The sequence below is a fragment of the Phaethon lepturus genome, unplaced genomic scaffold (genome assembly GCF_000687285.1).
Source record: "Phaethon lepturus isolate BGI_N335 unplaced genomic scaffold, ASM68728v1 scaffold32281, whole genome shotgun sequence".
Lineage (NCBI taxonomy): Eukaryota > Metazoa > Chordata > Aves > Phaethontiformes > Phaethontidae > Phaethon > Phaethon lepturus.
In genome coordinates this window covers 19,678-37,600 of record NW_010520355.1, presented here as the reverse complement: position 1 = coordinate 37,600, position 17,923 = coordinate 19,678, and the positions used below count along the sequence as shown (strand labels likewise).

The 17,923-nt window shown below is 41.7% G+C and overlaps 2 protein-coding genes across 2 annotated transcripts in view; both read left to right on the top strand.

Annotated features, from left to right (window-relative positions):
* Positions 1–4,748: 4,748 nt before the first annotated feature.
* LOC104628702 (UDP-glucuronosyltransferase 1-1-like) lies at positions 4,749–5,789 on the top strand. The gene is made up of 2 exons (XM_010297369.1): positions 4,749–5,576; positions 5,760–5,789. Exons 1-2 carry the CDS (start codon positions 4,815–4,817, stop codon positions 5,787–5,789), a joined length of 792 nt encoding a protein of 263 aa, XP_010295671.1. The 5' UTR covers positions 4,749–4,814.
* A 1,228-nt stretch (positions 5,790–7,017) lies between these two features.
* LOC104628701 (UDP-glucuronosyltransferase 1-1-like) overlaps positions 7,018–17,923 on the top strand; it is a 15,624-nt gene continuing 4,718 nt past the window's right edge. Inside the window, exon 1 of the mRNA XM_010297368.1 lies at positions 7,018–7,878. Within this exon, the coding sequence (XP_010295670.1) occupies positions 7,018–7,878 (861 nt within the window). The remainder of the gene's footprint in view (positions 7,879–17,923) is intronic.

Genomic DNA, 17,923 nt, shown 5'->3' with positions numbered 1-17,923 from the left:
CATGACTGTCTGTCTTCATCTAGCTTGAACACATCTTCTAGTATTCAGAGGTTATGAGCAACAGGTATGAGCAGGTCTGTTTCTGTGCATCACCTTTCTCCTCAGATGTTTGAAAATTCCCATAAAATTAATCCTATGTTGTAAACTACTGATACGGGGACAGTGCAGGTGATGGAACTGGCTGCTCTTTCTGGAGGGCAGGTTCTCAATAAGGTTAAAGCTTTCCCAACAGGCTTGAAAACAAGCATGCAGAAGCTGCACATGAAAGAAAGCTCCACCAGTGATGTAGAGCCCTGAATGTTTTGGAGGAGCAAACTGTATCCCAAAGGCACCTGCCCAGCCACCTACTTTTAAACTTTTATGGTGAGAGGTTATCACCAACATTTAAAAACCCAGCAATTTACAACCAAGAAGGATCTGGACCCACAGAGTTGATGAACTGTTTCAACCATGAACTGAACTGACACTGGCCAGGAACTTGTAAGTTGATGAATGTTATCTGAGGTACAATAGTGAACTGCTGTTTTGCAACTTAGTTTTATACCCGATAGGTAAGAGGTTAGATGGAAGTTATATGCAGAGATGGAGAAAGATCTTCTGCTGGCTACTCAACTTCAAAAACACGTATGTTTGCATCAATGAAAAAAAAATTAATTTTTCTCAGTTGTACCAAATGGTTTTAGTTATTACAAACAAAAAGCAAAAACCAGGTACTTTAGCATTGATTTCTCATGTTTATCTTTAACTTATGTTTCACTGTACAACTTGCCTCAGCTTCATTAGAAAAGAAAATACCAAAAATACCAAATTACTATACTCTGGGACAACTCTGTCAGCCTTCAGTGGCATAGAGAACTCCAACACTAGGTGGAAAAGTGTGATTTTAGCATGCTGTTTATAGACCCAGTACTACCATGTGGGGTCAGCAGTGTTTCTGTCCATCTGCTCTGTGTATGCATTTCTTTCATGGATTCCCATGCACCTTTATAGCGTTTTTTCAGTAAATGTTGCTGGATTGCTGATGATAAGAAGTGTCATGAGGCTGTGGTCCTACTATGGAAAGAAGAAGAGAAGGCTGAGGCATTGAGCTGTTGTATAAGCTTGGGTGAGCAAAGTGTATGATAGGTGACACACTTTTCTCACGCTCATGCAAACCCACTTTTGAAATGCAAACCTCATCTCAACCTTTCATAATCATTAATCACCTACCGTTGACTCCATAGGGTGCAAACTTGTCATCACCTGAAACATGAGGCAAGTCAAAAGGGCAGATGTATCATTAGAAAGCATTGCCAAGTGGTGTGTTTGCGTAGGTGGAGCAGAGCTACAAAAAACTTGCGAGCCACCCCTGGACTCTCTCGTGCATGGGTTCCTGTCCTGTCTGTCACAACACGCTGGTGGCAGTGCTGCTGCCCTTCTTGTGCTGCCTGAGTCCTGCCACGGCTGGGAATCTGCTGGTGATCCCAATCGAGGGCAGGCACTGGCTCAGTATGAAGGAAGCCCTAGCTGAGATGAGCAAGAGAAGCCATGAAATAGTTGTTATTGCACCAGACAGCCAAATGCTGATAGATTCCTCCATGATACATGAACTGAAAACATATCCTGTAGCTTTTAAAAAGGAAGAGATGGAAGAATTTATGCGCTTATTTAGTGCAAACTCGTTTAGCGAGCAGCCTTTCCTGATCAGATTTTGAATACCTGGGATCATTTCAGAAAGACCTTTGCTATGTTTCAAGCTTCCTGCAGTTCCTTACTGCACAACAAAGAGATGATGAAATACATCAGAGAAAGTAAACGTGATGCCATCTTTACAGATCCTCTGACACCCTGTGGACAGATAATTGCTTTGTACTTTTCTATCCCTACTATTTTCTTCTTGCAGGGTGCCCCGTGTGCTATAGACATTCACGCTGCTTAGGGTCCGGACCCACCATCCTATGTCCTACCAACGCTCTCACTCAATATAGATCATGTGACATTTCCTTAGAGAGTAAAGAACTTCCTGATCAGCTTTTCAGAGTCTTTCACCTGCAGTATGGTCCTTTCATCATTTGAAAGCCTGGCCTCAGACTTTCTCCAAAAGCCAATGATGGTTACACAGCTTTTAAGTCACAGATCCATTTGGCTGAAGAGAGTTGACTTTGACTATCCCATGCCTGTAATGCCCAATATGATTTTCACTGGAGGCATAAACTGTGGACAGAAGAAACCATTATGTCAGGCCAGTGACTGGCTGGAGAAAGGTATAATAAAGGAAAAGTTCTGGCAGTCACACACCTGCACAATCTGGGTGAGGTCTAATATGTGTTTGATATGGACATTTCTTTCTAAAGAGGTAATTTAGATTAACACTTTCTGTATAGCCAATCCACATGAAAAACTGAGTGGTAGAGTAGATCAGGAGAACAAGATGTGATTTCACCTCTTTTCCTTGGGTCTGCCCAACATGGGGATTTTGTTTGGTGAAAGGATCACATGCTATGTTGTGTTTAATTCCAGCTGCAGTCAGGTATGCAAACACCACCTCATCCAGAAATTAATGCAAAAAGGGCAGGTGAATTATAACAGCTCTTCCAAAAATTCTGTGTCCCACATACATAAGAGGTAGTAGAATATTTCTTCAAGAGCATTAGCTGCTCATCCAATCAGAAAAGTAACTCACTGGGTTACGTGCAATAGCATCACGTGATCTTTTCTGTAGCAGCAGTCTTGTGTTTGAGTTGAAGGCTAATATTTTGCGGTGAAGATTTTGGTTTAACAGCAGCTTCCATCACAAAAACTAGACAGCTGAATTCTCAGCTGCATTTTTAGGAGACATCCAGTTTGGACAGGGAAGTGTGGATGGATGGTTGCTTGGGCATCTGTGGTTTAAAAGGTACTTGAGAAAGGCGTGCCTGTGATGTATGTTAGCTCGTTGCTGCATGTGGTGTATATTCTTGCTTGCTTGTGCTGTGAGTAGAACAGTCTCATGTGATGCCAGAGATCAAGTGGAAAAGGAGAAATAGCAGGAGGCAGCTTCTCCTCTGCAGATGATGAATCTGTAGTTAGTGTCATCCAGCCATTTCAGCAATAAATCACATTGTTTCCCAGAAAGGATAAAGTTTTATCCTTACTGAACGTTACTTAAAAATAAAGAGACTTGACTCTATTCTTCCCTGGAACTTTTTTTTCACTTGCCAGCCTTCCCTGAGTCTTAGAGAATGGATTCTTCCTGCCTATCACCACTCTTACTCTTCCCCCAAATTCATAGGCCTTTGTGAACACGAATGAGTGAAGCTTCACAAGAAAATAGATTTGCATTTTACAAGCCTGGCACATCTTCCCCAGAGGCAACCTTAACTGCCCTCAGGCTTTGCTTGACTCCTTCCGGTGCTTCACCTGACATTGCCCATTGAAAATACTGTTTATTTCTGTTGAGCTGCTAGTGTTCCTATCTTGCATTTTCACAAAAATCTCTTTCAAATTGCCTGTCAACCCCCCACATGACCACTTTTATCAGGGTAATGCTTTTTCTATCTGTTCTGTCCATCACAGCTGCTTAATGGCTCCTCAGGGACAAATCCAGGCAGATCCTCTGGGAAAGCAGCATCCTGCTTGCTGGTGAGGCCATGTGGCAGCTCAAGGTTAAAATCAGTCTTTCCTCTGAAGACAGAGCTCACTCTCACTTTCATCTTGCTCAGGGGCCAGAGAACATAGTCCAGCAGCAATATTTATTTCAGAGGTACTCATTCTTGAGTCCTGATTTCTTCTTGTCTTACGACTATGCCTCTGAATCACACTGTTGAATCTAACAGCAAAATATAATCCTGCAGGTTGACAAGTTTATCACAAGTACTCAGACATGGTATCTGACTTCTACTTTTTCAGCTGAAGTAATAACACCACCTCTTACCATTTAAAGTCAATTCCTCGCCTGAAAAAAGAGGGCTATAACTGGCTACTTCTGTCCAGGCTTTCCTGTGTTTCATTAGGTATGAGGCAAACTGAGTGGCTTTTCCTTCCTGTTGCTCCTGGAAGAAGGAAATGATCGAGAGAGGCACAGAGAGACAGGTCAGGATGAGAACAAAGAAGTCTTGTGCATGACAGCATGGATTCAGTGATTTTCCTTCACTCATGCAAACCTCTGCTGCAGTGTTGCTTATTGTAGTAAATTTGTACTTGATGTTGTACCTGGGCCCAGTGCTGAGCTCTATGTAAATCACAGAGACTCCTCCTTAGGATTTGCACAGATATTGTGCAGATATTGTGTAGTGGTATACTTTTATAATTTTAAACATAAACTCCACAAGCATTTCAGAACAGCTGTAAAATACTTAGCAAAAAGAAAGAAAAGACAGAAAGCAAAAAAGCATTTTAGCGCCTGCTTTCAGCAAGCCCAGTTACTTCCAAGTGCCAGCACTTACTCAAAAACTGGGATTTTATTTTGGCAAAGTCTGATTTTATTTTCAATTTAACATCAATCAGCACAGGCAATCAATCAGAAAGGACCCATCCCAAGGGAGCATCAGATACCAAGCCCTGTTCTGCCCAACCCAAGTTGATTTATCACGTTCCTGAAATGATTCATCAATGCCTTGAATGGTTACTAGTGACTGGTTTTGCTGGAAAAGCCAGATCGTTAAGAGGGAATGTGAGAATCTGGCAGGAGGCTGTGAGTCTACTTAAAATCTGTTAGGTCAGGGCAGATGAACAGACTTTGGATTTCTAGGAACATGGCTCATGTAAGTAAATACAGTTACTTGGTTTCTGCGGGGGTTTTGGTTTTCCTGTCTCTGTTTTGCTTGGCTGATGGTGGAAAGCTGTTGGTGGTGCCAATGGATGGGAGTCACTGGCTCAGCATGCGCTCAGTGCTGGTGGCCCTCAGCCAGAAAGAGCATGAAATTGTTGTCGTCGCACCAGAAGTAAACTTGAATGTGAAGGCATCTGAATATTACACTCTCAAAACATATCCAGTGCCTTTAACGACGGAAGAACTGGGAGCAAGCATGCATTCATTTGCAAATGATCTTTTTGAGAGAAGACCTTTTCTTCAAAGAATTACTGCGCTTTATGAAAAAGTTCAAGTCATCTCTAGCCTCTACGTCTCTTCCTGTACCAGTTTACTGCACAATAAGGACCTGATGCAATACCTTGAAGGGAGTAAATTTGATGCTGTTCTCACAGATCCTGTTGTACCATGTGGACAAATACTGGCTCTGCATCTCTCTGTCCCATCTGTTTTCTTTTTACGGGGACTCCCCTGCAGTTTTGATTTGCAGGCTACCCAGTGTCCAGACCCCCCTTCATACGTCCCAAGAACATTTACAGACAACTCGGACCATATGACGTTTGTCCAGCGCGTGGAAAACTTATTTCTGAAATCAGCAGAATCCTTTCTTTGCAATTTTGCCTATTTGCCATTTGAACTTCTGGCCTCAGATATTCTCCACAGACCAGTATCAATGAAGGAGCTCTTAAGCCATGGATCCATTTGGCTTAAAAGAATGGATTTTGTTTTCGAGTATCCCATGCCAGTGATGCCTAACATAGTTTTCATTGGAGGCATAAACTGCGGAAGGAAAAAGCCATTATCTCAGGTCAGTGATCTCCTTGATAAAGTATGTTCAGGTGTGAAGGGAAAAGGCTGTTTGCAAATGCTGTCTGTGTATATATTTGTATACATGAGTTTGTGTAATTTACATGTGCCGCAAGGTATACTGTAAAGACAAAGAAAATAGGTGAAAAACTGGGTTGTTTTTAATTCTCTCCCACTCTTGCAGGTACTCTTCTATAGTGTTAGCAGGATCTAAGCATTTTTGCTTACACAATTGTTTTCTTTGGGCTAGGTGGAAGTAGTTTATCACTGCGCTCTTGCTAACGAGGCACACACCCATTTAGTGAGGGTGATCCCCATCTTAGCAGGCAGGCCTGCTGCCTATGTTTGCCAGATTGGTATTATTACCTGAAACTATTTGTTTGACTGTCACAATTGATTTTTAAAAACAATGAATCATTTCGGTTAATAGAACCATCCTTTCGTAATTTAGAAATGAAGTGGCATAACGCGTCAGTCGGCAGGTAATGTTCTGGTTGCTTTGTCAGTCTGGGCTTATCCTTTCACCTCAAGGATTCCTTATGCAATTTTCTGCAAAATTGCTGGAGGTTTTCTTAGCTACTAGCCAGCCCTGAGCCATCTGCAACAACTTACACTGCCTTCTGAAAAGCTTCCCTACAAAGGGTGTACCTAGAGACATGGTAGTTCGGTAAATATCCTTAAAAAAATTCAGGTACATACTATCAACCTCCATAGCAAATGACTGTATGGTCAAAATTATTTGTGCAATAATTTTCATAATTAGGGATGATTGTCTGCAAATCCTATCTATGCATTAGTGGTGTTTGCTTTCATGGCCCAGGGGCATGCTCTCCCCAGCCTGATCCAGAATGGTATTTCTGAGTTGCTAATCCAGTTTTAAATATATCTGGCAAAAACCATGCCCTTGTGCTTCCTCCTTCAAGCCTCTACTTCATCCTTCCAAAAAGAGGCCTTTCAGGGAAATGAACTTTGATAGCAAATTTTCCATTTTCATTACAGTGTCAAGATAGCAGAATGGTAAAGAAACCAGACCATTTCCCATGTGAAGCATTAATATTTTTCTAATCTTTTACAAATAGAAAATTATTTGGACTGGCAGGAGGGGAGGAATTTTCTTATACTGAAAAGTCTTGTTTGGAAAATTAATGATCTGTTAATAGGCACTTTTGAGCAGACCACTTGTTGAAGGATCCCTCCTTTCCTTAAATCCCAGCATTCCTCCAATGCAGAAGGGGTTGTTTCCCAGTCTAGCTGCTGCTCTGATTACTGTCTGCCAAATTGGTTGAACTTTAACACCTCTTATTCTATCTTTGTCCATGATTATACATTTACCGCACAGCAAATAAGTCTAAAGATCATCTGGAGAGCTACAGCACAGAATGCTTAAAAGCATAGAGCTGGGGATATTCTTTCCAGGCAGCACTCACCAGATTTCTGCAGAAATGGCCCCGGTGATTAGTGCTCATCCGCAAGTCACAGCAACACTGGTTCTGCTCCTGTCCGTGCTCAGTTCGGCTGCTGGTGGTAAGCTGCTGGTGGTGCCGGTGGATGGGAGTCGTTGGCTCAGCATGCGGGACGTGTTGGATGGTCTCAGGCAGAAGGGACATGAAATAGTCGTCGTTGCACCTGAAATCAGTTTGTACATAAAGCCAACAAAGAATTTTGTAATGAAAATGTACCCAGTCCCTTTCACGCAGGAAGAGCTGGATGTAAATTTCCAAGCATTTTCACAGGATGTATTCAAAGAAGGATCTTTTCTGGAAAGAGTTATTAGAATTTATCAACGGTTAAAAAAAGGATCTTCCATGTTCCTGTCTTCCTGTGCGCACTTACTGTACAACAAAGAGCTTGTCAGATATCTTGAGGAGAGCAAGTTTGATGCTGTCCTTACAGACCCCGTACTACCCTGTGGGCAGATACTGGCTGAGCATCTTTCAGTCCCTTCCATATTTCTCTTGCAGCAAATACCATGTGGTTTAGAATTTGAAGCCACTCAGTGTCCCAATCCTCCTTCTTATGTCCCCAGGATATTTACAGAGCATACAGACCGCATGAACTTTTTCCAGCGGGTGAAGAATCTAATCTTTGACATCCCATGTTATTTTCTCTGTGAGTTTCTTTTTCAACCATATGCAAAACTGGCTTCTGAGTTCCTTCAGCGGGATGTGACTGTGTTAGATCTCTTACGCAAGGCCTCCATTTGGCTTCTGCGATTAGACTTCGTGTTCCAGTATCCCAGACCATTGATGCCCAACATGGTCATAATTGGAGGAGTAAACTGCGCTCACAGGAAGCTTACTCAGGTGAGTCATGCCTGATTTTTGTTCTCAAGCTCCTGTGTTCACTAGAGAACTTTGTATCACAGATTTTCTTAGAAAGGTCTCTTTAACTGAGTGATAGTAAACTACTTCAGACTACTTTTCCTTTGCCAAGAGGTGCCAGTACTCATTTCAGTGAAGATATCTTGAGTATCACAGTATAAAAATGGAAGTGGTGTTTTGAATGAGCATAGCTCTGCTTGAAGTCCACATAGATTTGTGGAGGATCTGAATGTGATCACTTTGCTCAGAAACCTCCCCACAAACACCTCCTGCCACCAACTGATGAATACAACTTCTTTGCTAGAGCTAGGATAAAGAGAAGATTGTGGGAAGGGCATAAGATGTTTTGATATCCATGAGAGCACTGTTTATAGTCACCTATGAAACCCTGAGTTTGCTCTTTCACATTTGTCTTTACTTAGAAGATGACTCTGTGCTTGTGGATCTTCTCTCATTGTTCACGGGTAGGAGAACAACCTGTTTCCTATGACAGGTTCATCTCTTGACTTGCTGCAGCAGCAAGAGTCCATGGCAACATTTTGTTTGCTTTGTGAACCTTCTTCTCTCATTGATCTTATAGACACTGCTTCTCATACTGTGTTTCTGCTGTGTGTGAAATGTCCATAGACATAAAGCTGGTTTCTGGGATCTAAGATGCAAGTTTTGATGTGACTGTGCCAGATCTCTTACACCAGGCTTCCATTTGGCTCATGAAGCTAGTCTTTGTTTTACACTATCCCAGACCATTGATGCCCAACATGATTATGGTTAGTGGAGTAAACTGTGTTCACAAGAAGCTAGCTGAGGTGGGTCGTACTCTGTTTTTTCTTGTCATTCTTGCAGGCTTTTACATACTCTAAAAAGTTGTAACATGGATTTTGTTAGAAATGTTTCTTTCTGTGGGTAAAAGCATTTCAAACTACTTTTCCTTTGCAAAGAGGTGCCAGGACTCCTTTCCATGAAGGTATCTGAATATCACAGTATAAAAATGGTGAAAGTGTTGTAAATTAATTTAGCTCTGGGAAATTCCCCATTGGTTATGTGTCTCTGCTCAAAGCCAGCTTTGATATTTTTGCAGGTTGTTCAGGGTCTCTTTCACAGAATCATTAAGGTTGGAAAGGAACTTCAAGATCATCAAGTCCAACCGTTAACCCAACACCACCATGCCCCCTAAACCATGTCCTGAAGCACCACATCCACGTGTTTTTTGAACACTTCCAGTGATGGTGATTCCACCACGTCCCTGGGCAGCCTGTTCCAATGCTTGACCACGACCAAAGCTTGACCACCTTTGCTCAGGACTGTTGATGTGGTGCAAGGCAGATTTTCATTTGAGGAGAACTTTGCTCATCCTGTGGTCCACTTATCATTACTGATTTCCTCTACGATCCTGTCGTTTCTTTAAAGAAGGATTCGCTATGTTTTGAATTGTCATAGACTCATAAAATACTTAGGTTGGAAGGTCATTTGCAGGCCTCTCGGCCAACCTCCTAGTCAAAGCAGGTCCTGTCAGTTCAGGTTGTTCCATTCTATGTCTTGCCAAGTTTTGAGTATCTCCTGTGACACTTATAGTGAAAACATTTTATTATATCCAATTTATTATTATATCCAATTAGAATTTTCCATGTTGCAGCTTTTGTCTGTTGCCTCATGTCCTATCACTGTCACTCTCTCGGAAGAGTACAGCTTTGTCTTTATGCCCATCTGTTAAGGTAGTTAAAGATCTCCTGTTAGCCTTCTCTTCTGAATCTTGAGCATAATCATCTTTCTCAGCCCCTTTTTGTGCATCATGCTCCCCAGCTCCTAACTATCTACTTGGCTTTTGCTGTATTTGTTCCAGCACATCAATGTCTGTTTTGTACTGGAGAGTCCAAAACTGGACAGGTACCCACATGTCTTCAGATGTTTCCCAAGTGCTGAACAGAGGAGAAGGATCTGCTCTCTCCATCTGCTGGCTACATTCTTACTCGCACAGCCCAGGATGCTCTTGCCTCTGTGGCTGCAAGGGCACACTGTTGACTCATATTCAGTGTTGACTCATTGACTTTTTGTCCACAAGGACCTTGGGTCATTTTCTGCAGAGCTGCTGTCTGTCCAGCTGGAGTGCAGCCTGCCCTGTGGCATGGAGTTATCCCACCCCAGCAGCAGAACTTTGCTTTTGCCTTTGCTGACCTTCATGATGCTCCTGTTGGCCCATTTCTCCATTGTGGCATTCTTTTTGCATATCCCAGGCCAGTGATGCTCCTTATTTAAAGTATCAACTGGCATCATAAAAATAAAGTGTAAGTTAGGTTACTTAATTCTTATAAAATGAATGTTGGATTCTTTAAATGTGTATTCAAATATACTTTGTGGTTTGCAGAATAACATCATGGCTTCTATTTTCAGTAATGACTGTTAAGTAAGTTTTTCAGATGCTCACTTTGCAAAACAGTGAAATAGGGCTTATTTTTCAGAAAAAGCTGAATCTCACACAGTAAAAATGAAGCATTTTAAAGAGGATTCAAACTTGGCACTCAGTCTAGAAAAGCAGAGGTGGAATAAACTGTATAGTTAAACCTATGAAAAGAAGTACGACAGAGGATCCGTGACAGAGGTCTATAAAATCCTGAGAAGTGTAGCAAAAGTGAAAGGGGAACTGATACGCAGTTTCTCCCAATACTTGACCTATGACTAACACTGAAATGAGGTGGCAGCAAGCTCAAAGCAAACAAAAGGGAGTACTTTTTCACACCATGCACAAAAAAAATAAATCTGCCTCTCAACACCAGCAGATCTTTATTTTTTTTGTAGACAAAACCTATGATTTTAAAAAGGATTTTAGTGGTTAATAAGAGGTATATTCTGACTGCCAGGATTTGTAGTTTTACAAAAGAGGTAATAATGGATTCTCCTAACTGGGGATATTCGCTGTACCATTTCCAGCGTACAACCTTGGCACTCAACTCGGTACTTTAGCTTTACTTTGTCCTGATACGTCTTTTCACCCTTACCTTTGAAACGGGCTGAACTTGCTGTTTGGCTAGTGGACTTCAGTCTCTGGACTCATATACACGTGAAATGGTTTTGTGTGTTGCTCAAAATCTAGCGACACAACTTTTAAACTCTTATGAATGTGCCTTAAGGTGTTTTTTGTTTTTTACCTTTTTCATGTTGTTCTATAGCATCATGTGTTAGTGTTACACAGATAATATGTGTTTGACTGAAATGTTAGCAGAACTTAAAGATTACATGGAAGTGACTATATCTCAAATATGAGATTAGCATAGGGTAACAGTAGGTCTGCAACTCTGGGGCAACTACCTGAGTGTATACTGCCACCTTAGAGCATATGTAAAGCTGCATTGCCTTGTTACTGCGAGATCTTTTCCACTGAAACGTGAAAATGCATGCATCGGTACTGCAGCTAACTCTCTGGCATGTGAGAATACCTTCTGTCCACCTCTTTTAGTTTTTGGTCTTTTAATATCACCTCACTGTCAGCTAGAGAGAAAGTTTTGCTTAAACGGGCTGTAGAATGGGACTGTACTGATGTCTGAAATTTCTTCCTCTTTAATGTAGTTTCCTTAGACGTTACAGTCCTGCTTGCTGTCTAGAGAATGGCTTATGAGAATCACTTTTCTTAACATGCCACAACGGAGAACTTCTTATCAAAATAAACTTTTTAGGACACACTTAGAATTAGCCTTGGAATGTCCTTATCACATCCAGGTGCCTTTGGCAAAGGTAGACATTTCATGAATCACATTCCTCATCACTCCTACCTGCTCCAAGCCAACTTGTCCAGGCTGTATGAAGAAACCATTCAGAGCTGTCTCTGATCAGGTGTGCTTGGTTTGGGATCTAAATTGCTCCAACCAGCAATTGCTCTTGTTCAGCTACCATTCCTATATCTTGTTTTGCTTTTGTAAACATGCAATCCACCTTTTCTCTTTCCATGAAATATGCCATGATGGCAGATGAGAACTGCTTGGTCAGGCACTTCTTTTAAGAACAAACTGCATATATCTGCTTTTCTAGGTTTATCTTAAAAATTTTCATGTGCCTTTGCATGTTCTTGCTATCCAAGGACATCGTTTTGTTTATAGGTGCCTATTTAATTCACCCATCTACCCATTGGGTTTCCATTGCATCATTTGCTGCAGCTTCAACCCAGGTTCTCAAGAAAAATTAGGCACTTAAATCCCATTCAAATCAGCCTGATTTAGATATTTAAACAAGTCCTCGGAGTGGGACTGTCTTCCACATCAGATCACATCAGCCATGCTGTTATACAGGCAAACCTTCAAAATCTCAGATATAAAAAGTTTTTTCAGAATGTCCAGTCCTGAATTGCTCAAACTGCCATTTGTGGTCCTGGCTGTACTATTTACTGCTACCCAGAAAAGTTTGGCTCCATCATAGTTACTCCCCATTAAATGGCTGTAGGCTCCAGTCAAGTGTTATAGAGAACAGGACTTCCAGTCTGGTTTGGGGTTTTTTTTTGCCTTAAATATCTTACCATAGCACATGCAGAAGCAGCTGAGAAACTCAGTTCTCCCCTTCTGGTAACCACAGGACACAGGTGTGGGCTTCCCTTTGCTCATACCACAGCCAAGCCTTATTAACTTCTTTTGAAAAGTAACTGTTATTAAGAACTTTCAAAACTGTTTGGCCCATAGCCTCTCACCTATGAACTCTTATGGCCCCTCTTGAGCAAGGACCACATATTCTGCTGCATCACTGCTTTCAAAAAGATGTTTGGCCTCAAGCCACTGACCTATGAACTCTTACGGCCTCTCTTGAGCAAGAACTGCATATCCTGCTGTATCATTTTTTATATAAAAACTGTTTGGTTAATAAGTTACCCAAACTTTAGTGATGCCACTGCTTGGCGTGCCAACTCCTGCTTACCATGTAGAACATCATGTGTGAACTCCAGGCACCTTTCTAAGCAAAGGTCTAAGAGAAAAGGTTGGCGGTTTAAGTCTGTCATGTCAATAGTGCAACACGCTTGTATTATAAGCTCTCTGGAGAAGCTCAGTGGCCATGAAATGGGGAAGCAGTACTCCTGACTTTAATCTGGCACAGGACAGTCAAGTGCACAGTGACTCACTTCAAACAACCCTGATACAGAAAAATCCCTTTACAAACAACTGTTACCTCTGCTAATCAAAGACTCTGCTAATGGTATCGAATCATTTAAGATAACGTAAATGCATGGAAATGCATCTTGCTTTAGATCCCTTGATAGCACTCTTAGCAATGCTTTTATCACCATTTGCTTTTATCACTTTTTTTATCACCTTGATCTATCTTTGAACTCCAACAACCCATTTTAGCAAACATTTTGTAGAGGTAAAGATTAACGACCATCAAGTTATAAATGAGGTACAACTATTTTTTTCTTTCATATACTGTTTGGAAGAAGTAAGAAGGAACAGTTCATTTCTTTTCCTGCTGACAGCCCCATGACAGTTATGTGGAGGTACCAGATATACACTGGGCTTGTTCTTTTTCTTTCTTTCTGGAGTTTGGCAGAAGGTGGGAAGCTCTTGGTTGTGCCTCAGGATGGAAGTCACTGGCTGAGCATGCGTCTGGTTCTGGAGAGGCTCTGGGAAAGGGGGCACGAAATTGTTGCGGTGATTCCTGAAGCCACTTTGCTCATGAAAACCTCACAATCTTTCACCATCAAAACATATACTGTGCCTTACACACAGGCATTTGTGGATAGATACTACCATTCAATCGGTGAAAGAATTTTTGATAACCCTCCCTTTCTAGAAAAAATTACAATTTTACTCAGCAATATATCAGAACTGACCAACATGTTCTCTTCTACTTGTCGGCATCTCTTACATGATGAAGAACTAATGAAGTACCTCCAGGACAGTAAATTTGATGCCGTTATGATGGATCCTGTGTTGCCCTGTGGACCAATTGTTGCTGAACATCTCTCTCTCCCTTCAGTGTACTTCATGCGTGGTCTTCCATGTACCTTAGACTACAAAGCCAACCAGTGTCCCAGTCCTTTTTCTTACGTGCCGAGGACTTTCACATCCAATTCAGATCACATGACATTTACGGAGCGTGTGAAGAACCTCCTGGTTGGGTTTTCAGAGCATTTGTTTTGCTATCTGTTTTATTTAAAATACAACAACTTAGCTTCTGAATTTCTTCACAGAGAAGTAACAGTACTGGAACTGTTTAGCAAAGCATCCATTTGGCTCATGAGATATGACTTTGTTTTTGAGTATCCACGCCCAATAATGCCAAATATGGTCTATGTTGGAGGCATCAACTGTGAGCAGAAGCAGCCATTATCAAAGGTTTGTCATTGTTTACATTGAGGGTAGTACAGCATTTATTAGTGATTGCTTAAGATTTGCTTTTTTAAGTGCTCCCTATAGTAGTATTTGTGCTTGAGCCAATGTGTGATCAAACACCAGGATGGCATGATTTGGAAGTAGGAATCTTGGGCTCTGATAGGTGATCACAAGACTTCCACTGCAAGCAGGTGAAGGGTTTCTCTCCAGGAGAGCTTAGGCAAAGTTGGCTAAGTGATGTATCTAACTAGGTATAGCTTATCTTGTTGTAAGCATAACACCATAATATTAGACAATCATGGCACATATGTTATATCTAGATAAATGACAAAGTAATTCCAGGTCATACGTTTTAATATCCCTAGCAGTTTTGGAATACTGATTAATTGCAGGAGACCTGATTGCATGAAAAATGGCAACGTGGAACTAACTCTGTGCATATACCCAGGCACTTACAGTGTGCCAAAGAGACTGATAATGTGTATGCATACCCCAAAACCAGGAGTATGCAATCAAAGATGGTAGAGGGAGCTCTTTTGCCTCTGAATTTGTGTAAGCAGCAGTGTAAGATAGTATATAAGAGGATGATTAGAAAAAAGAAGCCTTCAGGATCGTATCTACCCTCCCTCCCTAGTTTGTTTAAATCTCCCTAGTGGGCTATGCAAATAGTGCAGATGTCAGTCGTTTGTTCTGTTTTTCACACCGTGGTGGTGTTGCAACAGCAGAAGTTATTGCCAAGCTTGTGTCAGGTCTACTACTCTAGACTCAGGGCTTTCACTTTGATAACTGGTACAATATAGAAGCAAATTAGAAGATAATCCTTATCAACCCACTGTATATCAAATCTCTGTCAATCATTGCTTCTTGTTTAGACTCTGAGAGTGCAAGGTAACCCAAAGGTCAGACTTTTGTTCCAAGTTTTATGTCCAATCAGCTGAGCAGACTTAAGGCAGGGAGTTCATCATTAACTGGATGTTAATAAGATAGTGATTGCTTGGTCAGGTGTTACCTCCCATTCATAACTCTGTTCAGCGTTTCAGTGCGATGCATGGCCAATTGCTTGACACTTCTCCCTCGAGCATTTGAATCCGCTAAAGTCAATTCACGCATTCAACTTCACCTTACAGTGCCCAGTTGCTTAAAGTCTTCACTGTGTGCACAGATGACAAACCCAACCTTTACCCACAGTTAAAAATTACCCTCACTTCTGCTCACAAACATACAGTCCATTAAAAATTAAACACTTAACTAAGGTAAGATTAAAGTGCAAAGTACCCCACGATTCACTCCTTATCCCCTGCAATAGTTTTGTGGTCGTTTAAAACTTTGCTGACAGCACAAGGAAAATGGCTTCTTCAAATCCAGGATTTTGTTCTCTTGCCTTCTGGGTTGTGTTTTTCCTGCTCCTGTGGACTTTTTCTGAAGGTGGAAAGCTTTTGGTTGTACCTATCGATGGCAGCCACTGGCTCAGCATGCGTCCAGTTGTGGAGCGGCTCAGACAGAGGGGACATGAAATCGTGGTGGTTGCGCCAGAGATAAGTTTGCGGATAGATTCATCAGTGCATTATACCGTGAAAACATACTCTGTGCCTTACACCAAGGAGTATGTGGAGACAGAATTTAAAAAGCTAGGCTATAGGAGTTTCACACCTCAACCCTTCTTGGAAAAATTCTCAAAAATGGCAAATATTACAACCATGTTCTTTGATTCATGCAAACGTCTTCTGTCTAACAAAGAGCTGATCAAATACCTTGAAGAAAGCAAATTTGATGCTGTCTTTATGGATCCTTTTTTTCCATGTGGACAGATAGTGGCTGAACATCTCTCACTACCTTCTGTGTACCTCGTACGGGGACTGCCATGCAGCCTAGAATTCCACGCTACCCTCTGCCCAAATCCTCCTTCTTACGTTCCTAGGTTCTTCACTCGCTACACGGATCGCATGACATTCCTCCAGCGCACGGGCAATCTCATAGCTAGCCTGAGCAGTTCCTTGGCTTGCAGCTTGCTTTATTCACCGTATGATCCTTTGATCAAAGAATTCCTCCAACAAGAAGCAACAGTGCTTGAACTGTTCAGCCATGCGTCTATTTGGCTCATGAAATATGACTTTGTGTTTGAGTACCCCAGGCCCCTAATGCCTAATATGGTCTTGATTGGAGGCATAAGCTGCACTCAGGAAAAAGCTTTATCACAGGTTAGTTACCTTTTTTCCCCCGTTTAGCTATGGCTACACTGCTTGCTCTCACCATGAGATGGAGCTGCCGGCAGTAACAAATAGTAACAGGAGAAAGCGAGGTGGAAGTGGCTAGGAAAGCACTTTGCACCTCTGCATCTCCTGTGCAATGAGAAGTAAGTTATTTTGTGGGAGACCTCCACACTCCCAGACGAGCGTGCACGAAAAGCTAGGCTTTTCCCTCAATATTTTCTGCCAGCCTATTTCCAGTAATTTAATTTTGTATACCTATTGACAAGACTTGGTGCTAGCTGGGGTAATGCAGCAGGCCAAATCATGCTAGTCTTCCGCCCTTGACCAGCGGACCATTTCTGCAGGAATTTCAGATAGCAACAGACCTGAATGAAGTTCCCACCACCCAGTGAAGCAGCAAGAGACCTCCTTCTTTTGTGTAAAATACTCTGTCCCAGATCTGGACTGCAACTGTATTTTGCTTGAACTATGCCAAAATTCCTAAATATGGGATATCTGCCACTTTCCACTAAGAAATCCTCCTAAATCTGAGTGCTTTCTCTTATTTTTCAGTGATTGTCTATTGCAGGTATTTCATAAAGGTCGTGTGTAGCACCCATCGATACAAGCAGCTGCTGGTTAAAAAGACTTTAGTAAAATAACCTACCTATTCCCAAAGAAAGGCTACAAAAAGTTTCATAATGGTAGTGGCATTTCTGAGCAGAAAGTCAGACCTTGGCACCCAAAAACATTTAAAGAACAGAGTAAAACTGATGTGACTGGTCCCACAGAAAATAAATAGGCTAAATATGCCCTGAAATAGCCGTATCTGTTCCACTGCATCAGGAACTGCCAAAGAATTTTGTACCAAAAGCACATCTGTAATCTGGGGAGGATTTTTGCAGTTCCCAGATGTCTGTAAGTTTATACAGAACTGAGGCCCAAGTTCCCAACCAGACATCTATGATGCCTTAGAAAGCCATAATCTCTGATTATAAGCCAAAAATCTCTGATTTTTCTTCAGAGAAATCTGGTAAGAGAGAACCAACCCCTGAAATTAAGAGTTACATTTCACCTTCTTTGCCCCCAGGAGAGCATCACGTCTGCCGCTCAGCATGCAGCTATCGCCAAACCTTCGATGGCTCCTTCTGTTTGGGATCCAGCCCAAGCCAAGGGCCACAGCACTCTCGTCAGGCACAAAAATACGTAACAGAGTGTAAACTAAGAGGGTCAGTCTTACTTATCCCCTCAGACCCCAGAGATAACATTTCAATTGCCAGACTTATGGGAACATTTAGTTAATTTTCTTCCACTCATTTAACTCTGATGCCCACAGCAATTCCCTGCAGTTTTGTCTTTCCTTCCCTGGCTTTAGCAAATATTTTTCTATGCCACAGGATTTTTGCTTCAGCCTTCAGCTGTTTTTATACTTCATCAGAATCCTTTTGTTCTTGGATTCCAGTGACAGATCTCCTAGTCCTTCTTTTATTTAAATCAAATTATTTAAATCTAACTAACAAAACAGATAAAAAA